Below are 26,498 nucleotides of genomic sequence, written 5' to 3'. Positions count from 1 at the left end.
CCATGGACAACGTCGATTCAAATCCCCACGCAACCACCTGGGATTTTTCAGTCACCGCCGAGTGGTTTAAGACTACCCACATGTTGTCCAGAAGACCACCCATCAACCTGGACTCTAGAAGAAACCGTCCAGTGAATCAAGAATGAGATCCAGGGGGCAGCATGAGCCAAGCATAACTGGCGCTACTATAAAAATTGCCTGCGCCATGACGGGTTTGGGCCGACCATCTGGCCCCTAAAGAAAGCCTACCGGCGCTATAGGCGGGGATGTAAAAAAAAAAAGTAATCATAGCAGGGCATTATATTGTGTTGTATTGTGTTGTATTGTGTCCTGTGAAGCCCAGCAGACGTATCCAGTGGAGAAGTTCCCCTCGCTGTGTGCATTTGAATGATTTTACGTCCTTTAGTTATATCTCTTTTAATCATCTTGCGGGAAAGTGTGTTCATCCTCACGTTTGTGGTGCATCTTGCGTCCCCGCCGCCCTTGAGCTGCCTCCTTTGTTGTAAAAAAATAAATAAATAAATAAATAAATCTTCTGTCTCACCTACACTCCACGTAGCCACACACACTATCTAACGGCCACCCTCCACAACACGGTTTCTCGCTATTATCCCGCCCTGCTATACATCACAACCCTCGAGGAACACCTAACTGAGCCTCAGGGAAAGAAGCATCCTTATTATAATACTCCACACTCGACCTCTTGAGCTGCTACGCAATGCAAATATTTCCTATTCATTTACATATCCAAATTAATTTTCTAGTCTATAATATTATAAGTAACCAAAATCATGTATATGGTTTCATTGTTTATAAAACCAGTCTGGTACTATACGAGGCTTAATTACCTAGTCATGAATGTGAAAAAAAAGGAATGTTTCAATTTAGGGGGAGGGGGTGGCTGAGTCGTTGGTGTGCGGGTGTGTCCAGGAGGACCCGGGTTCAAGTCCCGCCCGCCGCTACAAGCTGACTTTTTTCAGTCATCGCCGAGTAGCCCAAGACTACCCACATGCTGTCCTGAAGACCAATTATCAACCCTTACTCTAGATTAACTCCAAAGAGGATAAAAAATGATCTCTGGAGGACAGCATGAACCAAGCAAGATGGTGCCGCTATAAAATACTTGCCAGCGCCACTTAAAAACGGGCTGGAACTGACCAATAGGCTCCACCATGAAAGCATACCAGCGCTATAGGCCGAACGTGAAAAACTAAAAGGAGCCACACGACACGAGTTTACCGACTGCCGCTCGGCCGAGATAGTTAGTGATGTGTGGTTAGGTAGTGATCATTTTTGCTTGCCAAAGAGATAGTTCCAAAAGATGTTCTGTTTCTAAGGTCGTTTGGTAGTGATGTTCTGTTATCCATACAAGGTCCCAATAGGCAGATGCTCGTTTTAAGAAGGTCCACCCAGTTAGTGATCTGTTCTGCCATCCATAGAGGACCCCCATAGATAAATGTCTCGTTTTAAGAAGGTCCACCCAGTTAGTGATCTGTTCTGCCATCCATAGAGGACCCCCATAGATAAATGCCTCGTTTTAAGAAGGTCCATCCAGTTAGTAATGTATTCTGCCATCCATAGAGAGTCCAAGTAGATAGATGCTCATTTTAAGAGGGTCCATCCGATTAGTGATGTGTTGTGTGCAACGCCTCGGTGTCCTTCTGTTCGCGGTGCCCTCCAGGGTGGGAAGGGACATCTGCGGGGCGCGTCTGATAACCCAAGAGGACCGTCCTTATGTAACTATCTTCTTTATGCAATCTGGTGGTCGCATACGCTATACAGCTGTTGTGAAAGAAAAATTGATAATGTTCTCTCTCTCTCTCTCTCTCTCTCTCTCTCTCTCTCTCTCTCTCTCTCTCTCTCTCTCTCTCTCTCTCTCTCTCTCTCTCTCTCTCTCTCTCTCTCTCTCTCTCTCTCTCTCTCTCTCTCTCTCTCTCTCTCTCTCTCTCTCTCTCTCTCTCTCTCTCTCTCTCTCTCTCTCTCTCTCTCTCTCTCTCTCTCTCTCTCTCTCTCTCTTATTTTTTTTCTTCTACTACTATTACTACTACTATTTTTATGCACCAAAATTACGATTCAAGTCACGTAAGACAAAACGCTGAATACAAAAGCTCTTAAGACAATTAATAATGATACTTATAACGTAATCCCCTTTCAAAACAATACCAATACCGACTATTTTTACTTCCTGACTTGTCTTCCTCATTATCGTGTGACACCGTGTTGAAGTTGAAGGAAAATAACCTGCAGTCGTACCTCAGTTCTAGGCATTATCGTGGGAGAATTACTTTGCGGGCTTAGTGGGTGCCTGTGGGGTGGGGGGAGGTGTCATTCGCCATCGTCTGATCACGGTCTCAACTCGTGATCAACTCGTGCCAGTACTTTCCCGGAATAAGCTTTGATGTTCTGGCAACAGCTCTCTGAGTACAACTAGTAGTGATAGTTTTACACAGCTTCTGGATCCTGAACATTCGCCATCTTCTGATCACGCTCTCAACTCGTGATCGTCTGCCAGTACTTTCTCGGAATAAGCTCTGAAATTCTGGCGACAGATCTCTGGGTACAGCTAGCAGTGATAGTTTTACACAGCTTCTGCATCCTGAACGGGAAAAAAAGCACCCATAAAAACCCGTTAGTCTTCTCAATAGCCATGGGAAATAGTCTAGACCCCACCCACACACACACACAGTAAGCGAGACACAACCCCCAACTGACACCCGGCACCCATTCACTGCTGGGTGGACAGGAGGCACGGATTAAAAGGAAATTGCCCATGCATCCCCGCTTTGCCACTGGAATCGAACCTGAGACCTCTGTTTTTATATTATTATTTTTTCTGTGGTAAGGAAGGCAGCTCAAAGGCAAAAAACAATAACATCGACAAAACAAAAGCCCGCTATACGCTGCTCCAACAAAAGAAAAGAAGGAGAGGCCAGAAGAGAGGTCAATTTCGGGTGGAGACGTGTCCTGATACTCTCCCCCTGAAGGAGTTCGTGTGTGTGCATGTGTCTATGTTGTATTACGTTAGTGGTATTGTAATGTATTGTGTTGTTTGTGCTATCTCGACAGGGACAATCTAGGGACAGTAATTGAACCCTATCGTCACCTTAGGCCCCTGCGTGTACCTGTGTGCGCCTGTGTGGCAGCGGGGGGGCGGGGAGGGTGCCCGTACATGTATAGGCAGTGAGAATGTCCGAGGCGCCCACACCTGGCCACCCCTTTAGGCCCCCGCGACAGTGTGCGACACCGATGCCGATACGTTTGAGAATATGGGTCCAGAATTTCGTCCTCCGTCCTGTGAGAAAAGAACAAGTGCATGTGACCTCAATCTACGTGTTACCGTGCACTTGGTTATCGAGGCGCTGGAATGTTTGCTTCACTTCACTGTGCAGATGCGATAACGAGTGGAAACGAAGGCCCGAATAAAAAAATAATAATTATACAGAAGATGTTACCCCTTGGCCTTCACATATAGTCTTATGCCGACCAGAACTCCCCCCCGTACACACACGGCAAAATCATAACATCATTCAAACAAACTAAAATGAACTAAAAACTAACTAAAATGAACTAAAAACAAACTAAAAAGAGACGAAAATAAATATACTTGTGAATAGTAAAGTTTTTTTTTTTTTTCAGTGCTTAGGGTAATAATCATGAATGTCGATGGTCCACATTCTTTATTGAATAAATATACAAACGTGTCATAGAAAACGTCTTATTCCAGGGTAGAAACGTTGGAAAGTATTCACACCTCGCGCTAACCTACGGAACCTTACACGCCTATATCGATAAGACACTTCGGTGGTTGAGGCGTCGGGATGGAACGCCGCAACCATCCACTCCGTAAGACACTTTGGATCTTGTGCAGCAATAAGGAGGAACATGTTGAAGAATTATTCCCCACTCTGAAGCTAAACTTATATTCGGCTGGCATAGGATAAAGCTTATACATGTAGTAATAGTAATAAAACTCTGTGCGCATTCATTCATACCGCGGTGCCGCTCTGTAGCCTTGGCATTCACACACCTTCCAGACCAGGGTAGAGAGCGTGGTGGTGGTGGGGGGGTGGTCACACAGGTGGTTACTGCTCACCCGTCACCCGTTACGTTGTTAGTCATTGCCATTTCTTAACGATTGCCTAACTTATGATATATGACTTTTTTTCCGAAGAGTCAAGGGCATTTATCAACCTTGTCATGTTTAGCAATAATTGTGTAACTAATGACATGACTATTAAGTTTTATCGGCAGAGTCAAGGGCATTCATCTGTTATCATGTTTAATAATTGCCTAACTAATGACATGACTTCTTATCGGTGTTTAACGTCTTTCATCAGCTATGTCATGTTTAACAATTGCCTAACTAATGACATGACTTCTTATCGGTGTTTAACGTCTTTCATCAGCTATGTCATGTTTAACAATTGCCTAACTAATGACATGACTTCTTTTTTGGTAGAGTCAAGGGCTTTTGTCATGTCCAGCAATTGTCTAACTAGTGACATGACTTCATTGGGAGAGTTGAGGGCCTTCATCAACTATGTCATGTCAAAAAATTGCCTTACTAATGATATGACCTTTTATCAGTGGTTAAGGGCAGTCATCAACCTTGATATGATTACCTAAAGAACTTACAAACTATATTGGTGGTGAGCTTCCATACTTGTCCATACACGCCATCAATCTTTCATTAGCTAGACTGTAATAAGTATCGCAGAGGGAGCATTGCGTTGTTCTGCCGGTCTGCCCCAATGAAAAAGCTATCACGATGGTCATGCCGCACACCAATGAAAATAATGTTGATCAGTATACGTCTTGTGGCATATCCCTAACTCTTAAGGAGGCCAGTATAAATGCACGGTCAGTCCTTCTTTCTCCTCTCATAACACCTCTCAGGCTAAACACCACACCGCTCTGTCATGAAAAGAAATCGCCGTACGTTGTTCACATACGCTCGTCAGTCTCGTCTGGACATCCGATACAAAGCCACCGTTCACTATTCACCCAGAACATTACGAGAAATATCTTTGGTATTTTTGGGACAGTACATTATAATTATTCCTTTGGCTAAACCTAAGCATACATCATACAAACTAGTGAACCCAGCCTACTGTAGTCGCTGTTTTTTTTATGGTCCCTATGAACCTCTTTGGAAAGCCTGTGTGTGATTTTTGACATTTATTTATAACTAATTATATTTTATCATTACGTCAACCTTCCTGTGAGTCCTTGTGCTCCATATGCTCTGATTAGGATACATACAAACTACATCCAGTACGTTAATAACTATCGTCCTTAACTTTTTTAATAATCAGTATCGAAGATCTTGAGTCGTGTCCGTGGTGTGCAAAGATTCTAGTCGTTCGGAGCCTCTAGTACTCGGTGTCTTCCTCCTCCTGGTTGGAGTCGAGGGCCACCTCCTCGTAGTCGTGCTCGAGGGCTGCCAGGTCCTCGCGAGCCTCGGCGAACTCTCCCTCCTCCATGCCCTCGCCCACATACCTGAGGAGAAGATTATGTTTTTTACATCAGAGGACACGGCTCAAGGGCAATAAAAAGAGTACAATAAAAGCCCGCTACTCGCCGCTCCTTTAAAAGATAAAAGTAAAGAGTAGCCAAAAGAGAGGTCAATTTCGGGTGGAGAGGTGTCTTGATACACTCTTCTTGAAAGAGGTCAAGTCATAAGCAGGAGGAAATACAGACGAAGGAAGGCTGTTCCAGAGTTTACCAGTGAAAGGGATGGAAGAATGGAGGTGCTGGTTAACTCATGCATAAGGGGTTTGGACAGTATAGGGATGAGCATGAGTAGAAAGTCGTGTGCAGCGGGGCCGCGGGAGGAGGGGAGGCATGCAATTAGAAAGTTCAGAAGAGCAATCAGCATGAAAATATCGATAGAAGATAAAAAGAGAGGCAACATGGTGGAGGAATTTTAGAGGTAGAAGACTATCAGTAAGAGGAGGAGAGCTGATGAGACGAAGAGCCTTAGACTCCACTTTGTCCAGGAGAGCTGTGTGAGTGCCCCCCCCCCCACACACACACGTGAGATGCATACTCCATACGAGGGCAGACAAGGCCCCTATAAATGGAAAACATCTGTGCGGGGGAGAAGAACTGGCAGAGACGGTACAAAACCCCCAGCCTCGAGAAAGCTGATTTAGTAAGAGAAGATATATGAAGTTTCCCTTTGAGATTTTGAGTTAAGGATAGGGGATAGATATCTGGAAGACTGTGTCGAGTGGATAGGTGGAGAAACTGTGTTTTTGAGGCGTTGAAGGACACCACGTTCTTCTTGCCCCAGTCGGAAATAATAGTAAGGGCTGAGGCTAAGCGTTCTGCAGCCTCCAGCTTGGAATCATTTAGTTCCTTTTGAGTGGGTCCTCTGTTAAAAGAAGTTGAGTAATGCAGAGTAGAGTCATCGGCGTAAGAATGGATAGGACAGGTCGTTTTGGAAAGAAGATCATCAGTGAACAACAGAAAGAGAGTGGGAGATAGGACAGAATCCTGCGGGACACCACTGTAAATAGGTTTAGGGGAAGAACAGTGACCGTCTACCACAGCAGAAATAGAACGGTCAGAAAGGAAACTGGAGATAAAGGTACAGAGAGAAGGATAGAAACCGTAGGAGGGTAGTTTGGAAAGCAAAGATTTGTGCCAGACCTTATCAAAGGCTTTTGATATGTCCAGCGCAATAGCAAAGGTTTCACCGAAACGGCTAAGAGAGGATGACCAAGAGTCAGTTAGGAAGGCAAGGAGATCACCAGTAGAACGCCCCTTGCGGAACCCATACTGGCGATCAGATAGAAGGTCAGAAGTTGAAAGGTGCTTTTGAATCTTCCGGTTAAGGATAGATTTAAAAGCTTTAGATAGACAAGAAAGTAAAGCTATTGGACGGTAGTTTGAGGGATTGGAACGGTCACCCTTCTTAGGCACAGGCTGTATGAAGGCATACTTCCAGCAGGAAGGAAAGGTAGATGTTGACAGGCAGAGGTGAAAGAGTTTGACCAGGCAGGGTGACAGCACGGGGCACAGTTTTTAAGGACAATAGGAGGCACTCCATCAGGTCCATAAGGCTTCTGAGGATTGAGGCCAGAGAGGGCATAGAAAACATCATTCTTAAGAATCTTAATAACAGGCATAAAGTAGTCAGAGGGGGGATGAGTAGGAGGAATATGCCCAGATTCGTCCAGAGTGGAGTTTTTAAAGAGAGTTTGAGAGAAGAGTTCAGCCTTAGAGATAGATGAGACAGCGGTGCTGCTGTCAGGACTAAGGAGAGGAGGGAAAGATGAAAAAGTGAAGTTGGAGGAGATGTTTTTGGCTAGATGCCACAAGTCCCGGGAAGAATTAGAAAAAAGCAAAGTTTTGGCATTTTCTATCAATGAAGGAGTTTTTGATAAGTCGGAGAATAGATTTGGCACGATTCCGGGCAGAAATGTAAAGATCATGGTTAGCAGGAGTGCGAAGGCTCTGGTAACTTTTATGAGCTGCCTCTCTATCTTTGACAGCACGAGAACAAGCGTGATTAAACCAAGGCTTTTTAGCGTGAGGAGTAGAGAAAGAACGAGGAATGTATGCCTCCATTCCAGAGACAATCACCTCTGTGATGCGCTGGGCACACACAGAGGGGTCTCTCTCCTGGAAGCAGTAATCATTCCACGGGAAATCGGAAAAGTACATCCTCAGGTCGTTCCACCGAGCTGAAGCAAACTGCCAGAAGCATCGCCTCTTCGGTGGGTCCAGAGGCAGTACAGGAGCGATAGGACAGGATACAGAAATAAGTTTGTGACCGGAGGAGCCCAACGGAGAGAACAGTTTGACAGAGTAAGCAGAAGGATTAGAGGTAAGGAAGAGGTCTAGTATGTTGGGCCGGTCTCCAGGATGGTCGGGAATACGTGTAGGGTGCTGAACCAACTGCTCTAGGTCACTGAAGAGAGCAAAGTTGTAGGCTTGTTCACCAGGCTGGTCAGTGAGAGAGGATGAAAGCCAAAGCTGGTGGTGAACATTGAAATCTCCTAGGTTGGAGATTTCAGCGAAGGGAGAGTGGGTCAAGATGTGCTCCACTTTAGAGTTCAAGTAGTCAAAGAATTTTACATAGTTGGTAGAGTTAGGTGAGAGATAAACAGCACAGATGTATTTAGTAATAGAATGACAATGAAGTCTTAGACAGATGCTGGAAAATTCTGAAGAGTCAAGGTCGTGGGCAAGAGAGTAAGTGATGTCGTTGCGCACGTAGGCGCAACATCCAGCTTTGGATTGAAATTTAGGATAGAGATAGTAGGAGGGAACAGAGTAGAGATTGCTGTCAGTAGCCTCAGAAATCTGTGTTTCGGTGAGGAAGAGAAGGTGAGGTTTAGAGGAGGAGAGATGGTGTTTCACAGAATGAAAATTAGAAAGAAGACTGCGAATGTTGCAGAAATTGATGAAAAAGAGGTTCGAGGAGTTATCAAGACACCTCTCAGGTCGGCAGCCAGAAGGGGAGTTCTCCCTGGGGGAATTTGTGGTCCCCCATCCAGGCGGGGACTCCGAGGCAGAGTTTTTGTAAGCCACTTTGAATTTTGGGAAAAGGTGTGTATGTTGTGTGAATGTAGTGTGGTGTGGATAGAGAGAGGATCTGTCTTTAGAGAACATGCTGAACTACTCTCTGGTGTTGATGAGACAATAGGGAAACGGATAGTGAGGACATGGGAAGGGTCTTTGGAGGGCTTCAGCACCCTCCTCACTTCCCATATATACCTCACCGGGAGTGGCTTGGGCCCGTTCGGTAGGTGTCTTCCTACCTACTCCTACTACTTGTTGTTTTACAGTAAAGGAAGCAGGTCAAGGAGGAAAAGGAGAGGAGGAAGGAGAAAGGAGAAAAGAGAACAGGAGAAAGGAGAAAAGTAGAAAGAAAGGAGAAAAAATACGTATTATAACTGAAGACATTAAATAATAGGTACATATACGCTCTTGGCAGTCTGTAGAAAAGAGGAGGCAGAAGCAGCCAGCGCCTCGTCAGGGAATAACACCAACAAACCCAAGGAACGAACCAGTGGACGAAGGCGCGCTTGGAGTACATGAGATCGAACTTGTGGTTGAGTCTGGCCCAGGCCTCGACGATGGCGGTGGTGTTGGAGATCATGCAGACGGCCCGCTGTGTCGGCGCCATGTCTCCATTGGGGATCACCGTCGGAGCCTGGTAGTTGATGCCGACCTGCGGGGAGCGGGAGGTTAAATAAAGGTCATAGATCGGTGTTATTAGACGCTTCAGACGCTCACATAAAGTATTTCCAAAGGTCGAGAACGAGATTAATCGGGTTCTGATGAGTAGGTTTGCAGGCTCATGTTATAGAAGCTTTGTCAAACTACCACCATAGTCACAAATCAGGACACCCCTCCTCCCGAAATTGACCTCTCTTTCGGCCACCTCTTTTGATTATTTTTTTAGGAGCAGTGAGTAACGGGCTTTTTTTTATTATTGTTTCCGTTTTTTTGTGCCCTTGAGCTGTCTCCTTTGTTGTAAAAAAAAAAAAAAAGTATCCAAAGGCCAGTAAGGAGACTCGCCAGATTCTCATGAGTGTTTTTCGCGTTCATGGTTCAGCAGAAGCCTCGTCAAACAATCACTAGGCTCATAAAACTACCCATGGAAATACCCACAATAACATGTACGAAAGCTTTACGAAATGTGTGTGTTAGCCTAGAAATGTTTGAAACTACTGACCAATAAGCCTTGTCAAATAATCACTAGGCTTATAAAACTACCCATGGAAATACCCACAATAACATGTACGAAAGCTTTACGAAATGTGTGTGTGTAAGCCTCGAAATGTTTGAAACTACTGACCAATAAGCCTTGTCAAATAATCACTAGGCTTATAAAACTACCCATGGAAATACCCACAATAACATGTACGAAAGCTTTACGAAATGTGTGTGTGTAAGCCTTGAAATGTTTGAAACTACTGACCAATAAGCCTTGTCAAATAATCACTAGGCTCATAAAACTACCCATGGAAATACCAGCAACAACCTCTACGAAAGCCTTAACAAATGTGGGTGTGTGATGCTTGAAGATGAGCCAATAAGTCAACACCTGCTGGGTCCAAGATTATCTCTTTCCTTCAGTCCTCCACGCACAAGGTATTTATATGACCCTCAACAACAGCCCTGGACAACCACTCACCTTGAAGCCAGTGGGGCACCAATCAACGAACTGGATCTGCCTCTTGGTCTTGATGGCCGCGATGGCAGAGTTGACGTCCTTGGGCACCACGTCGCCGCGGTACAGGAGGCAGCAGGCCATGTACTTCCCTGCGAACAAAGAAAATCGTTGGTCACCATGTTATGCGTAGAGAGGAGCAAGCACAGTTTCTTTTATTGTTATTATGAGTGGTGGATGCAGTATAAGGGTAATGGCTACTATATGAGGCACAATTTCCCTGCTCACCATGTTATGCGTAGGGAAAAACAGGTTCAGTTTGTTCTGGCATTAGTTTCATTGGCAGATCCAGCATAATGTAAGGTAATGACTAATATAGGAGGCATAATTTCAATACTCTTAGATTTTTGGCGTTCGTTTTTCACGATTATTGCATCATTATTAAGCTGTTTAAAATAAGATTAAGTTTAGCGTGAACAGACAACCGTGATATGCGATCATGGCGAAGGAGCTGAGGCTGTATAGGGACTTACCTCGCCGCGGGTCGCACTTCACCATCTGGTTGTTAGGCTCGAAGCAGGCGTTGGTGATCTCAGCCACCGACAGCTGCTCGTGGTAAGCCTGGGGACAAAAGTTGACGTCAGGGGATATATCAATTTTGGCTCAAGAAATTGTCAAGACCCTATAAACAGCGTAGTCTTTTGTCATTATTTACTGTGATTTTACGGTATAGAAAAAAATATAAGAGTCGTGTGTGCAAACCATCCGGACTGACCTTCTCGACGCTGAGCACCGGGGCGTAGGTGACGAGGGGGAAGTGTATGCGCGGGTAGGGCACCAGGTTGGTCTGGAACTCCGTCAGGTCCACGTTGAGGGCGCCGTCGAACCTGTGTGGAGGGGAGCGCGTTAGTGCCACGGTAGATCGCCCTAAACTCTATTATTGATTTTTTTTTTCATTCCGTGATGCTGCTATGCCTAATGACGTGTACATTTTTGTTCTTGTTCTTTTCCATCTTGTTCTTGTTCTTTTCTTGTTCTTCTAATACCGCGCATTGGAAGGCGACAACATATGTATTTTATAGTCCCATGTTTCAGGGATTGATTAATACACGAATTTATAGTTATTGTACACTAAATTGGTCCAAGAGCCCCGCCCCCTCCTTCTCCCTCACTTCAAGATAACATGGACTCCCAACTCCAAACTTCTTTCATCCAACCAATCAGCTCCCATGGCTATGAAAGACTGGCCAAGGCTTCAGGATCAGTTTAGTGTACGGTGACTTTAATACCGTAGCAGCCACAGAGGCATACCTGAGGGAGGCGGTAATGGAGGAGACGATCTGGCCAATCATTCGGTTCAGGTTTTCGTAGGAGGGCCGCTCGATGCCCAAGTTCCGGCGGCAGATGTCGTAGATGGCCTCGTTGTCGACCATGAAGGCGCAGTCGGAGTGCTCGAGCGTGGTGTGCGTGGTCAGGATGGAGTTGTAGGGCTCCACCACAGCCGTGCAGATCTGGGGACGGTTAGGTATACGTAAGAGGCAGGCGACGGCACGAGGCGCTGATAGAAGGGTTACAGCTTACAGGGCAGTGCTCGAAATATAAGAATAACCGTACAATGGCCAAAGATGGCATTCTGATCACATACAACAAGTTCATGCAATGGGGTTTTAAGGCCCGTATTCTCAGACGCTTTCGGCTCTCACAACAAATATTTCCAAAGGCCACAAACGAAAGTAGTTGGGTTCTCATGTGTTTTTAACTTTCATGACGCAGAAACCTTGTCAAACTATTACTAGGCTCATAAAGCTAACATTGAAATACTAACACAGCCAGTACGAAAGCCTTATCAAGTGCGTGTGTGTTAGCTCGGGAATGTTTGAGAATACGGCCCTTACTTGCATGGGGGGGGGGGGGGGGGTAATGGTGCTCACCTGAGGGGCGGGGTACACGGTGAACTGCAGCTTGCTCTTCTTGCCGTAGTCCACGGAGAGGCGTTCCATCAGCAGGGAGGTGAAGCCCGACCCGGTGCCGCCGCCGAAGGAGTGGAACACGAGGAAGCCCTGAAAGACACGAAGGGTTGAGTTATCAAGACAGGGAAACAGGGAGCGTGGGGTTAAGACACAGTGGAGGGGGGAGTTATCAAGACACAGGGAAACAGGGAATCATGGAGTTATTAAGAGTAAGGGGTCAAGGAGGCATACCACAACCCGTCCAACTACCACACAATGAGAAGGTTGAAGCTTGTTTAGTCCTACCGCAACAGACCTTCCTTAAGACCCTTACCGGATATGCGAGGGTGACTTGGATTTCAGTGATTGTATTTGACTTTCACTACAGGTTGACTTTGTTACGCACCTGAGCTTTGCATCTTAGAGCCAAGGGAAACAATATTATAGAAAATGGAAACGTTGGGAAAGGCCTGCAGTGGACTATAGTCTTCCAAATATGTCGAGGGCGGTCTGGCGTAGGCTCCCGCGGGTCCTTTCCTCCCCTCTGCTCTGCCACACAGTCCCAACACCTATCTCTTCCTCTCATATGTAAGCTTTAGGTAACATATGAGAGGAAAAAATAGGTGTTGGGACTGTGGCAGAGCAGAGGGGAGAAATAGACCCGCGGGAGCCATCGCCAAAACGGACTCGACAATTTGGTTTCACTATAGTAACTAAGGGATTTAGAGGATGATGAAAAGTAACTGTTATGTAAGTGTCTGCGGGCAACATCTTGTATCATTCATTTCTAGTTTTTTATCATTCCTTTAGTTCATCCCCCTCGTTTATTTTGATCATATTCGTTTTCATTTCTACTTGTTATTCATTTCTTAGTTATCATTTTTAGTTGATCCACACACAAAAAAATGTTGTAGTTTCAAGGCGCCTACACTAACGCTTCCTTCCCTTCTGCCTGGCTTTTTTTTGTTTTTTTTTTTTTTTTTTTTTTTTGAGGAAACGTCGGCCTTTCATCTTTTTTTCTTTTCTTTTTTGGAGCAAGCGTCGGCCTTCTATCTTTTTTTTTTCTCTCTTTACCTGCAGTCCTGAGCAAGCGTCGGCCTTCTATCTTTTTTTTTCTCTTTACCTGCAGTCCTGAGCAAGCGTCGGCCATCTTGCGCATCTTGTCCAGCACCAGGTCCACTTGCTCCTTGCCGATGGTGTAGTGGCCGCGCGCGTAGTTGTTGGCGGCGTCCTCCTTCCCGTTGATCAGCTGCTCGGGGTGGAACAGCTGGCGGTAGGGACCAGTGCGCACCACGTCTGCGGAGGGAGATGATTTAGGGTCGCATCATAAAACATTTCGTCGCCCAAGAACATATATTTGACAAGGCTTTCGTAGGAGTTGTGGGCATTTCCAAGAGTAGTTTTATGACCCTGGTGGAAGTTTGACCCTTCTTCTGTACTATGAACCGAAGAAACGCACATTTAACAAGGCTTTCGCAGGAGTTGTGGGCATTTCCAAGAGTACTTTTATGCTCCTGGTGGTACTTTGACCCTTCTTCTGTACCGTGAACCTAAAGAAACACTCACTAGAACCTAACTGACCCCCTCTTTGACCTTTAGAAATAGCTGATGTGAGAAGCCGAAGTGTCTTATAATACGGACCTTAATGCCTAATACTCAATCCCTTCTGATATTTGCATTGGTTATATTCCTGTGTCTTCAGTAGTAGGTTAACACTGAAATTTACGAGAATACTTTTTAGTTAGTTAGGTAATTCAATAGCTAATACTCATTTTTCTGTGATATTTCCATTAGTCATATTACTGTGTCTTCGGTAGTGGGCTAGCTCTGTGATTTACGAGAATACCTGTTAGTTAGTTAGGTCATTTAATAGGTAATACTCACTCCTGTGCGATATTTACATTAGTCATATTACTATGTCTTCCGTAGTAGACTAGCTCAGTGGTCTACGAGAATACTTGTTAGTTAGCTAGGTCATTTAATAGCTATTACTCACTCCCTTGCGATATTTTCATTTATCACGTTCCTGTGTTTTCCAGCGTATACGTGACACATGAAGTTGCAGGCTACCAAAGTGTTGTACGAGAATACCCATAAGTTAGTTCGGGCATTTAATAGCTAATACTCAATCCCATGTGATATTTTAGTTGGTGTAATATTCGTGTGACTTCCAGCGTATACGTAACACATGAAATTGTTTAATAATGTTCGCGTTTAACATGTTCGCGGGCTTTTGTTTCTTTTTTTTATGCCCTAGAACTGTTTCCATATATGTGGATCAAACTTACTGATAACTTGCTTTGAATATTCACACGTTTTCACATATACTAGTCCAGTCCTCTGTCAAAAAATTGTCTAATAATGACCATACAGTGTGCCTTGAATTTTCTGGGGTTTTTTCGTAGTCCCCCTTATCTTATGCATTGTATTATCCTCCCTCGCTCCCTGACCCCTCCCGCCCTTCTATCTCCCATCTCCCGGGGCGCCACTCACCGACCACCGTGGGCTCCAGGTCGACGTAGATGGCCCGGGGCACGTACTTCCCCCTGCCGGTCTCTTGGAAGAAGGTGGTGTACATGTTCTCCTCCTGGGGGGCGTCCTCGGCTGGTGGGGAAGAGAGAGCACGTGAGGAAAGATTAGCATGCCGGTTACCTATAGACAAGGCCGGTCATCTCTTGGTACCGAAGATTTAGTTTGGTTTAAAGTCCAAGTCTTAAGATTCCCAAGACTCCTATACACCTCTGCATATTACTGAAAGACACAAGTCCGGCCATCTCAAAGCCCGAACAGATCTTGGTACTTCAGGTTTAGTTTAGTTTATTTAGTGTTTAAGTATGTATATGTTGGAGCTTATCTAAAGACATGGCAGGTCCGGTCACCTCAAAACCTGAATAGTTCTTGTTACTTTAGGTTTAATTCCGTTTACGAGTCCGGTCATCTCAAAACCTGAAGATATTTTGGGACTCTAGATTTCGTTTGGTTAAATTAGCTTCTAAGTCTTTGGTGGATGAGACTCCTATACACCTGTGCATATTAGACAATACCAAGTGAAGGGAAGCACCCAACTAATGCATAATGAACCAAATGGGGGGAACAAACACACTCCATCCCTACCGAGGTGTCCGTCAGGCTGGATGCCGTGCTCAAGGCAGTAGAGTTCCCAGCAGGCGTTGCCCATCTGGACGCCTGCCTGGCCGATGTGCACGCTGATACATTCCCTCTGTAAAGGACAAAAGGGGTGGAATTAGGGTCAGCGTCAGGTAGTTAAGGGTTGAACGTCTTATTCTCTATTGCTTTGCTACACGAATACAAAAAGAAAAGTACGTGTGTGTGTGTGTGTGTGTGTGTGTGTGTGTGTGTGTGTGTGTGTGTGTGTGTGTGAAATAGGAAAGGAAGGACATCACTGTTAATATGTGTGATTATGTGAGAGAGAGAGAGAGAGAGAGAGAGAGAGAGAGAGAGAGAGAGAGAGAGAGAGAGAGAGAGAGAGAGAGAGAGAGAGAGAGAGAGAGAGAGAGAGAGAGAGAGAGAGAGAGAGAGAACAAACAAAATTAAAAGAAAAAGAAAGAACGAGGAAGAGGAAGTCAAAAGAACAAAAAAAAAATAATAACGATAATAATACTAACAAAGACTGGCAAGACTCGTATTAGAATCTGTGTCCTTAAAAGCCACAATGGTTCACCTAAATTGCGCTGATGTAATGCCCTTGGAAGAATAGGATGACGCTATCGCCGCCACAAAACGCTCAGTTGTTGCATCATTGCCCCGCGAAGGATGTCTGGGGATGATAATATAACCTTTTTTCCATCCGTTCTTTATACTCTGTCTCACTCTTGTCTTTTCTTCAGTGACATAGAAGTGGAAATTAGAGTTCTTTGCTTGCTAGCCTCGAAATTTGTCAGTGTTTTAAGCTTTTTTACTGTCTTCATACTTTTTTTTTCATCCGTTCTTTATACATTGTCTCACTCTTGTCTTTTCTTCAGTGACATAGAAGTGGAAATTAGAGTTCTTTGCTTGCTAGCCTCGAAATTTGTCAGTGTTTTAAGCTTTTTTACTGTCTTCATACTTTTTTTCATACGTTCTTTACACTCTGTCTCAGTCCGTCTTTTCTTTTTCTGTCTTTTCCGAGGAGTGCGCAGACATAGAAGTGAAAATTAGAGTTCTTTGCTTGCTAGCCTCGAAATTTGGTAGTCTGTCATACGTTCTTACTTCTTAATTTTTCTTTCCATCCGTTCTTTACTGTCTTTTCTTTCTGTTGCTTTTCTTCAAGGACTGCGCAATGACATAAAAGTGAAAATTAGACCTCTTTTGCCTCCCTCGAAATTTGTCAGTGTTTTCAGCTTCCTTACCGACATAAAAGTGAATGTAATAAGGATTCCTTGTTTGCCTAGAAGTTTGACGGTATTTTCAGGTTTCTTACCGACAAAAAAAGGGAAAAATTAGGCTCCTTATTCATGACTCGAAATTTGTCAGTGTTTTCAGCTCTCTTACTTTCCTTCATATGCAATTAAAAGCTCTCCACTTAACGGTTTATCTTTAGACTAGAAAGCATATGGTACCGTTAGCTTATTTGTGGGGGGAAATTATAATGTTCTACGTGCACCATGGAAAAAAATAATAAAAAATAGAAAATAAATAATAAAAAAATAAAATAAAAATAAATAAATAAATAATAAAAAAATAAAGATAAAAATAAAATGTTCTACGCGCACCATGGAAAAAAAAAAATCAGTGAGCTCAGTCGCTACAAGCCAAACGTTTTTTATTTCGTTTTTTTCATTTCGCTGAATTGTTGTGGGCGGAGAACCCGCGATTACGACGCGTACCCAGCGAAGTTTGGAAAGGTTATGTTGATGAGTTACGTGAGGGGGAGAGACAGAGAAACACACACACACACACACACACACACACACACACACACACACACACACACACACACACAGAAACATACACACAGGCAGACACCGACAAACTGACAGGCACAGACAGATACAGACAGACACAGACACAGAAAACACACAAACACAGACACAGACAGTAAGACCACACGAGTAAGGACCGGAAATATATTGCCAGTGAGTGAGGCCATGAATAAGCCGGTAACTAGAAGCAGCCATTGGAAGAGACGTGGAGGGAGGGCTGGGAAGGGCAGGGAGGGGTGGCATGGACCGATGAAGCTAACGCCGCCCACTGGGTTGGGCAAGAGCGAGGCGACGCTATTGATTGTCTCCCTGGCCAAGACGGAAACAGCGTGAGTGCGGCCCAAGTGCTGTGTGCCTCCCCCCCCTCCCCCTCCCCCAGCCAGGGCCGCCACTCCTCTCTCCTTCAGGTGACTCACGGCCACTCATCAAAAATTTACGTTTGCGCTTGAGTTTCCCGGCGTGACGCTGATCAATGGTGCCTGCAGCGTGCAGCCTCGCTCAGCCGGGACGCGCTGCAGCCACGTGCACCTGCTGCCCCTGCTGCCGCTGCTGCTGCTACTCGACTGCTTGTATCGTCCCCTTAGCTCACTCAATAATTAAGATTTATTTCCAAATAACTTGTCTAAACAATGCTAAGAAAATTTATACAAATCTGCTGTCCTGGGTTCGAAGAAAGTCGTTAAACTGGTGATGTAAAGGTCAGTTTCCCCTGAGGGCTCCGCTGGTAAGGTCAGCAGCCTCCCCCGCGGCCTTTGTGGTCGAGCTACGGAGAAGCCGCGGCCATGCATTGCGTGGTGAGGCCGGCGGCGGCGGCGCCGTCCATCAGTGCCGCGGCGCTGTGGTCACCGCCAGCGTTGCCTCGGCCTGCATCACGCTGCTCATTATGGCCAATTATAAAACATTATCTCACTAAACACTTACACTCACTTTATCAAAGTCATGGTTGTTATTGCTTATTTGCCTTACAAGTAAATTATAATTTATGGTGATAAATTGTATTGTACAGTAATACTGGTCTATGATTATTTTAAAGTGCTTGCTCCAGTGTTCGTTGTTATTGTATTTAATTTGTTAAGGCTCATACTGAGAATTACGTGGGCGTGGCCCCGAATTAGGTTCTTTTTATTCTTTCAAACGGCAGCATGCACCACGAGCGTCCTGCCTGTCCCACGGGGCGCCAGAGCCGCTATCAGGTCGAAGAGTGAAGTGCTCAGGGAAGGCCCCTGATGCACACCAACTCAGAGGTGGTGAGTGTTACATGTTTGTGGGCGGCACGAAGATTTGAGTCACTTCTTAGAACACTTACGGAGTGCAGGAGAGGGTAAAAGGGGGGGGGGGGCGACAGTTAAGCAGCCGGTGAGTCATGGGCCTTGTGTACTCACTCACGGCAGCCCAAACACCATCTTTTCTGAAATTTGTTCTGTATCAGCCCGCCGTCATTTCCGCATCACCGAGCGTCTCACGGAGAGGAAACATAACGCCTCGCCCACCACACTGTTGCATCGCTCCCGTTGGTCACACGTTCGAACCCCGCCAGTCACGACATGATGGGATTCGCTAGGGCATGGAGGAAGGAAATACTTGACACGCCGAATGTGTAACTATGTATAATTGTATAATGTATAACAGAAGGAGGGGAGAAAGAAAGGAAGGAAGGAAGGAGAGGACGGGAAGGAAGAAAGAAAGAAGAGGAAGGGAAGGAAGGAAGAACAAAAAAGAGGGAAGAAAGGAAGGAAAGAAAGGAAGGGAAGGGAGGAAAGAGGGAAGGAAAGAAAAAAAAGGAAGGGAAGGAAGGAAGGAAAGAGGAAGGGAAGGAAGAGAGGAAAGAGGGAAGGAAGGAAGGAAAGAAAGAAAGGAAGGAAGAAAGGAGAGGAAGGGAAGGAAGGTAGAAAGAAGAGAAAAGGAAGGAGAGGAAGATAAGCAAGGAATAAAGGAAAACAAAGGTAGTAGTAACAGTAGTAGTAGTAGTAGTTGTTGTAGTAGAAGTAGTAGTATATAGTAGTATCAGTTGGAAGAGTAAAGTCGAGCGAAAACACACCAAGTTGTTGTAGTAGAAGTAGTAGTATATAGTAGTATCAGTTGGAAGAGGATAAGAATAAGAATAACAAGAACAACAAGCAATGTATAACTAACGTAAAGTCGAGCGAAAACACACCAAGTTCTCTCTTTTAATGTAACATCTGAGTCGTGAAGGAAACGTGACTGTGTACCCGCGCCTTGCAACGTTGGCCCTCAAAGTTTGCCTAGTGTTACGGTCAGCGGCTGAGGCTCCACACACCCCAACACTCCTCTCTTTGCCCCTCCCTTTCCCTCCCCTTCCCCTTGCCTGTCTCTTTCCCCGCAGCCCTTTGTACGTCCCTCCTTTCCCTCCCATCCCTTTGCACCAAACTAACCCCTTCCTTCTTTCCCTCCCCTTCCCCTTGCCCCTCCCTTTCCTTCCATCCCTTTGCACCTCCCTCCCACCCTCACCTAACCCCTTCCTTCTTTCCCTCCCCTTGCCCCTCCGAACCCCACTTCTTTGCCTCTCCCTCCTCCCTTGCATCCCAGCTCTCATCCCTTCTCCTTCCCATCCCCCAACCCCTACTCTCTCCCCTCCCTTTTCCTTCCCATCCCCCATCTCTCTCCCCTTACCCCTTCTTCCCTCCCTTCCCCCATTGTTTTCCTGTGGCCCTTCCTTTCTCCCATCTCCCATTTATCTACCCTTGCCTCTCCCTTCTCTTCCCCATCCCCCATCTCTCACCCCTTACCCCTTCTTCCCTCCCTTCCCCCATCTCTCCCGTTCTCCCTCCCTCCCCTCTCCTAACCTTTCCCGTGTGACTTGAGGAGAATTTTGTACCAATCTTCAAACCTCCCAGAAAACCATAGGAAAGAGTGTACAGATAAAAATAAGTGTAAAAATATAAATGAATTAGCTATAGGCTGCTGAGTGACTTCTTTCTGCATATATTTGTTTTATAAGTCACCACGCTAATACGATATGGGGCTTACGGAGATACTAATACTAGCCTTCCAACCTCCCGGAAAACCATATTGGAAGGAGTGTAAAGATTAAAATAAGGGTAATGAAATAACCATGAATTATTATACGAGTAGGCTATTTGATAAGGATGAAAATGACAGCACACACACTCCCTAATACACACACACACACACACACACACACACCGCCAGGAATGAGACCCACAGATGCAGGCCGATCTTATCTTAGCTATCCTGACGAGAGAGAGAGAGAGAGAGAGAGAGAGAGAGAGAGAGAGAGAGAGAGGTCGTCTAGACATAACACCAGTCTGTATCTCCCGTTTTAGCAACACAACGACCCTACCAGAGTTGTCGTGGAAGAGGAGGAGGAGGAAGAAGAAGAGGAGTAGGAGGAGGGGGAAGAGGAGGAGGAGGTTACAGTCTTCTTCCCCTCCTCCTGTTGATGGCGAGCCTTTGCAACCAACCCACCAACCCACCACCTCATCCCCTTTCTGGTCCCTTTTCCCCTTGTCTCAACCATACCTCGGCTCTTGACTTCTATTTCCGCCTCCTTCTCCATCCTTTTCCCTCCTGCTGCTTCTCTTTCTTCTCCTCCTCCTCTTCTTCTTCCTGCTCTCCTCTCAGGCTCTCACCTCCTCCTCCTTTTCGTCTGCCTGAGAACTGTTACCATCTCATTACTTTTTGTTCGACTTTCTTTCCTCCGTCACCTCCTTATCTTCGTCTTTCAAGTATATGTTCCTATCTCCTTTTTGTTTAATTTTCTCTCCTCCTCGTCCTCAAATATCTGTTCCTATCTCCTTTTTGTTTAATTTTCTCTCCTCCTCGTCCTCAAATATCTGTTCCTATCTCCTTTTTGTTTAATTTTCTCTCCTCCTCGTCCTCAAATATCTGTTCCTGTCTCCTTTTTGTTTAATTTTCTCTCCTCCTCGTCCTCAAATATCTGTTCCTATCTCCTTTTTGTTTAATTTTCTCTCCTCCTCGTCCTCAAATATCTGTTCCTGTCTCTTTTTTGTTTAATTTTCTCTCCTCCTCGTCCTCAAATATCTGTCCCTGTCTCCTTTTTGTTTAATTTTCTCTCCTCCTCGTCCTCAAATATCTGTTCCTGTCTCTTTTTTGTTTAATTTTCTCTCCCCCTCGTCCTCAAATATCTGTTCCTGTCTCCTTTTTGTTTAATTTTCTCTCCTCGTCCTCAAATATCTGTTTCTGTCTCCTTTTTGTTTAATTTTCTCTCCTCTTCGTCCTCAAATATCTGTTCCTATCTCCTTTTTGTTTAATTTTCTCTCCTCCTCGTCCTCAAATATCTGTTCCTATCTCCTTTTTGTTTAATTTTCTCTCCCCCTCGTCCTCAAATATCTGTTCCTATCTCCTTTGTGTTTAATTTTCTCTCCTCGTCCTCAAATATCTGTTCCTATCTCCTTTTTGTTTAATTTTCTCTCCTCCTCGTCCTCAAATATCTGTTCCTGTCTCCTTTTTGTTTAATTTTCTCTCCTCCTCGTCCTCAAATATCTGTTCCTATCTCCTTTTTGTTTAATTTTCTCTCCTCCTCGTCCTCAAATATCTGTTCCTATCTCCTTTTTGTTTAATTTTCTCTCCTCCTCGTCCTCAAATATCTGTTCCTATCTCCTTTTTGTTTAATTTTCTCCTCCTCGTCCTCAAATATCTGTTCCTATCTCCTTTTTGTTTAATTTTCTCTCCTCCTCGTCCTCAAATATCTGTTCCTATCTCCTTTTTGTTTAATTTTCTCTCCTCCTCGTCCTCAAATATCTGTTCCTATCTCCTTTTTGTTTACTTTTCTCCTCCTCGTCCTCCCCCTTGTCTTCCTCTAAAAATTGTCCCCATCTCATAATTACTTTTCTTATTCTCTCCTCCATCGTATCATCATCCTCTTTCTCTTCGTCTCCTTTCTTTTTGTTTCATTTTCTCTCTTCTCTCATCTGCTTCTTTTTCTCGTCACTCTTAAAAACTGTCCTTATCTATCTCATTATTATGTTTCCTTTTTTTTCCCTCCCTCGGACCCTCCACCTCCTCTTCCTTCTTGCCCCTTTCTAAAGACAATATCAACCTACGTCTTACTTCAGTTTCTCCGTTATTCTTCCTTATTATTCCTTGTTTGTTATTTGTTATTCATTCTGCTGCAACCAATCTTGTTTTTTTCCTGTAACCCTTCCTCCCTCTTTTTTTCCTTTTTGCTCTCCTCCTCTTTCCTCCCCTGCATTCGTCCGTCTGTCTCAAGTTTCCTGTGTGTGTGTGTGTGTGTGTGTGTGTGTGTGTGTGTGTGTGTGTGTGTGTGTGTGTGTGTGTGTGTGTGTTCTCGGATTAAAAGTGTTGCATTACAAGTTGCTAAGTATTGGTATAGGAACTTGTATGTGTGGACGCATATTAGTGGGTATTATGTACACAGCTTTGCCTGCCTTCCTTCCTTCTTCCACCCTCTCCTCCTCACCCCTCCTCACCCCTACACACCCTCACTCTCCTCACCCACTCCCCATCACTCAAAGCCACTCTCAACCCCCTCCCAATCAACCCCTTCATACTTAACCTTACCCCTTCACCCCTCCACTCTCATTCCCTCACCCTCACCCCTCCTCACCCCTACACACCCTCACTCTCCTCACCCACTCCCCATCACTCAAACCCACTCTCAACCCCCTCCCAATCAACCCCTTCATACTTAACCTTACCCCTTCACCCCTCCCCTCTCATTCCCTCTGATTGATGCTTTCTTCCTTCATTTTCATTCATTCATTTCCTTCCTTCATTCATTCAATAATTTTCTCCTCCATTTATTCATTTCCTCATTCCTTCCTTTCTTCCCTCATTTATTCAGTCCTTCATCCCATTCCTTTTTCCTTTACTGTTTCCATCATTTCTTCCTCATTCCTTCCTTCTTTCCTACCTTTTTCCTTCATTATTTCCTACTTCTTTCCCTTCATTCTTTCCATCCTTCCACCACCATCACCATCACCAGGCTACCCACCGCATCATTAACCATTCTCACACACACACACACACACACACACACACACACACACACACACACACACACTACCTGCTTGCTTGCCCTCGCGACTTTCTCCTCCCCTGCAGCGGAAGTGCTCGGGCCAAGACTTGTCTCCCCTTCCTCGGTAAACTTCCTCCCTCCCGCAATGGCAAACAGGAGGAGGGTCGCCTACTGAACTCTCTCCCTCCCCCTCTTTCTCTCTCCCCACCTCGTCGTCCAAATATTTATCTATTAATGTCTCTTCCTCTATGGGGTGTGGCGAGCGGAAATGAAAGCATGTATACCTCTCCAGACAGACAGACATAGACAAACAGAAAGGCAGCTGAGAAGATGCCATTCGTAGACAGACGTAGGAAAGGGGTGAGGGAAAGGGAAGGAGAAAGGGGAAAAAAAGGGGTGTGGAAAGGAGGAAAATACTACGAAAGGGAAAAATAGATAGATAGAGAAAAGGCAAACATGAAAAGACGAGCTTGCAGACAGAGGAAAAGTGTGAGGGTGAAGACAAGCAGATGAAAAGACGAGCTTGCAGACAGAGGAAAAGTGTGAGGGTGAAGGAAAGAGAGGGAGAAATGTGAAGGAAAAAGAGAGGAAAAGAGGAAAATACTATGAAAGAGAAAAATAGAGAGAGAAGGAAAAGGCAAGCAGATGAAAAGACGAGCTTGCAGACAGAGGAAAAGGCTGAGGGTGAAGGAAAGAGAGGGAGAAATGTGAAGGAAGGAAAGAGGAAAGGAGGAAAATACTAAGAAAGAGAAAAATAGAGAAGGAAAAGGAAAGCAGATGAAAAGACAGAGAAAAAGGATGAGGGTGAAGGAAAGAGAGGGAGATATTTGAAGAAAAGAAAGAGAGGAAAGGAGGAAAAGACTGCGAAAGGGAAAAGTATATAGAGAAGGAAAAAGCGAACAGATGAAAAGACTAACTTGCAGACAGGGGAACAGGGTGAGGGAGGGTAAGGAAGGGAAAGGAAGGAGTGTGGAAAGGAGGAAAAGACTGGGAAAGGAAAGAAACAGAAGAAGGAAAACCAGATGGAAGGAAATGGCTACAACATCACGGAGAGAATTTAAGTCGGAGAGGGGGAGAGGGAGGGAGAAGGAATGTGAGAGGAGAGAAGAAAGGAGAGGAGGAGGAAAGAAAGGGGAGAACGAACTGTAAAGGGGAGAATATAAAAAGAAGAGAAGATAAATAAGAAGAAAATACTACAAGGAGAGAGAGAGAGAGAGAGAGAGAGAGAGAGAGAGAGAGAGAGAGAGAGAGAGAGAGAGAGAGAGAGAGAGAGAGAGAGAGAGAGAGAGAGAGAGAGAGAGAATTTCAAGGTGGCAAGGAAGGGAGAAAGAGGGGGAGGGATGTGAGATGAAGAAAGGAAGGAGAGAAAGAAGAGTAGGAGGGAAAAAAAAAGGGGTAGATAGAAAGGAAATGTTAAAGTTAGAGAGAAATGTCAAGATGGGAAGGAGAGGGAGAGGAAGAAATATGAGATGAAAGAGGGAGGAAGGAAGGGAGCGAGAAAGATGAGAATGAAAGAAGAAGGAAAAGTTGAAGTTGAAAAGAGAATTCAAGGTGAAGAGGGAGAGAGGGGGAGAAGGAAAGGCATGTAGGATGAAGAAGGGAAGCAGAGGACAGGGGTAGCTATTTATTAGTATAGGGAAAGGGAATTTTAGAGTAGAGGAGGGAAGAAAGGGAAAGGGAATTTTAGAGTAGAGGAGGGAAGAAAGGGAAAGGAAATTTTAGAGTAGAGGAGGGAAAGAGTTCTACATCTTTTCTCTCCTCACTCGAATCCTCCTCCTCCTCCTCCTCCTTCCAAATACAATCTCAGTCTTGTCTTATTCACGTCTTATTCATCTGGCTATCTATGTCTATTCATCTGTATGTCTATCTATGTCCATCTTTCTATCCATCTATCCATTTATACCTATCTACCTTTCTATCTACTATCTATCTACCCTTTTTTTTCCTTCCTACTATTCTCTCTCCTTTGCTCTCTCCTTCCTCTCTTCATCGTACATCTATGTCAGTCTTTCTATTTATCTATATATCTGCCCGTGTGTGTGTGTGTGTGCGTGTGTGTGTGTGTGTGTGTGCAGACTTACTAAAGGCCGGAGAAACGGAGATCTGCACGGCTGCTCATCACCGCAAGACAATTATTCTCTCTCTCTCTCTCTCTCTCTCTCTCTCTCTCTCTCTCTATCTATCTATCTATCTATATCTATTTCTCATACACACACACCCAAAAAAAAATATATATATCATTCACAATAACGTACATATGATTTTTGAGACAACGACAGACAGACAGCAAAGAGACCAAAAGAAAACGTATGATACTCACTACAATATCCTCTAACATGCGACGAGTGAAAGTCAAATGGAAGGCCGATGGTCAACTTAAGTGCTAGAAAAGTGTCTCCATGATTCACGCTCACGAAAAGGTATATGAATCGTGGGAAAGTGGAACAGCAGAGAGAGAGAGAGAGAGAGAGAGAGAGAGAGAGAGAGAGAGAAACACACAGACTAGTAATTTCCAGCACGAACGAGTTGATCAGGGAAGGAAAGGTCACTCCAGTCTACATCTTTTTCGCTCTCTTTTTTCTAAGCTTCTGGTATGTCTTCATTACACGCGGTTAGTCAGAGATACGAGCTTGATATGACGTTGTTAATAATTTTTCTGCCACCGCATCCTTTCTATATACATCTTTTTAGCACTATTCCTAAGCTTGTGGTATGTCTGTGTTATTCGTGGGTAGTTAAGAGACACGGGCTTGATATGACGTTGTTAATAATTTTTCTGCCACCTCGTCCATTCTATACATCTTTTTCGCACTATTCTTAAGCTTGTGGTATGTCTGTCTTACACGTGGATTGTTAAGAAATACGTGAGTGGTATGTATGCTTTTGTTAGTTAAAATCTTCCCCAACAGCTCAACCAGTCAAGATTTCTTTTGTACTGTTGTGGAGCTATTTAATTAAGAGATATACGTGCTTGGTTTATTTGCTTTTGTTAGTGAAAATCAATCAACCAGTCAAGATTTTTTTTGTACTGATGTGGAGCTATTTAATTAAGAAATATACGTGTTTGGTTTACTTGCTTTTGTTAGTGAAAATCTCCCCAACAGCTCAACCAGTCAAGATTTCTTTTGTACTGATGTGGAGCTATTTAATTAAGAGATATACGCGCTTGGTTTATTTGCTTTTGTTAGTGAAAATCTGCCCCAACACCTCAACCAGTCAAGATTTTTTTTGTACTGATGTGGAGCTATTTAATTAAGAGATATACGTGTTTGGTTTATTTGCTTTTGTTAGTGAAAATCAATCAACCAGTCAAGATTTTTTTTGTACTGATGTGGAGCTATTTAATTAAGAGATATACGTGTTTGGTTTATTTGCTTTTGTTAGTGAAAATCTTCCCAACAGCTCAACCAGTCAAGATTTCTTTTGTACGATTGTGGAGCTATTTAATTAAGAGATATACGCTTGTGGTTTTTTTTTTGTTAGTGAAAAATCATCAAACCAGTCAATTTTTTTTTTTA

The 26,498-nt window shown here is 44.5% G+C and overlaps 1 protein-coding gene across 1 annotated transcript in view; it reads right to left on the bottom strand.

Annotated features, from left to right (window-relative positions):
• Positions 1 to 3,662: 3,662 nt before the first annotated feature.
• The window catches only part of LOC126995429 (tubulin alpha-4 chain-like), a 73,956-nt gene continuing 51,120 nt past the window's right edge, over positions 3,663 to 26,498 (bottom strand). The window contains exons 2-11 of the mRNA XM_050854958.1: positions 15,193 to 15,298; positions 14,572 to 14,682; positions 13,202 to 13,374; positions 12,061 to 12,189; positions 11,441 to 11,640; positions 10,905 to 11,016; positions 10,663 to 10,750; positions 10,154 to 10,281; positions 9,021 to 9,184; positions 3,663 to 5,499 (exon numbers count right to left, since the gene is read on the bottom strand). Coding sequence (XP_050710915.1) covers positions 5,373 to 5,499; positions 9,021 to 9,184; positions 10,154 to 10,281; positions 10,663 to 10,750; positions 10,905 to 11,016; positions 11,441 to 11,640; positions 12,061 to 12,189; positions 13,202 to 13,374; positions 14,572 to 14,682; positions 15,193 to 15,298 — 1,338 coding nt within the window. The 3' untranslated portion in view covers positions 3,663 to 5,372. The remainder of the gene's footprint in view (positions 5,500 to 9,020; positions 9,185 to 10,153; positions 10,282 to 10,662; positions 10,751 to 10,904; positions 11,017 to 11,440; positions 11,641 to 12,060; positions 12,190 to 13,201; positions 13,375 to 14,571; positions 14,683 to 15,192; positions 15,299 to 26,498) is intronic.

Source organism: Eriocheir sinensis, chromosome 8 (genome assembly GCF_024679095.1).
Source record: "Eriocheir sinensis breed Jianghai 21 chromosome 8, ASM2467909v1, whole genome shotgun sequence".
Taxonomy (NCBI): domain Eukaryota; kingdom Metazoa; phylum Arthropoda; class Malacostraca; order Decapoda; family Varunidae; genus Eriocheir; species Eriocheir sinensis.
The sequence above is the reverse complement of the archived record's forward strand: the minus strand, read 5'-3'. Positions and strand labels throughout refer to the sequence as shown.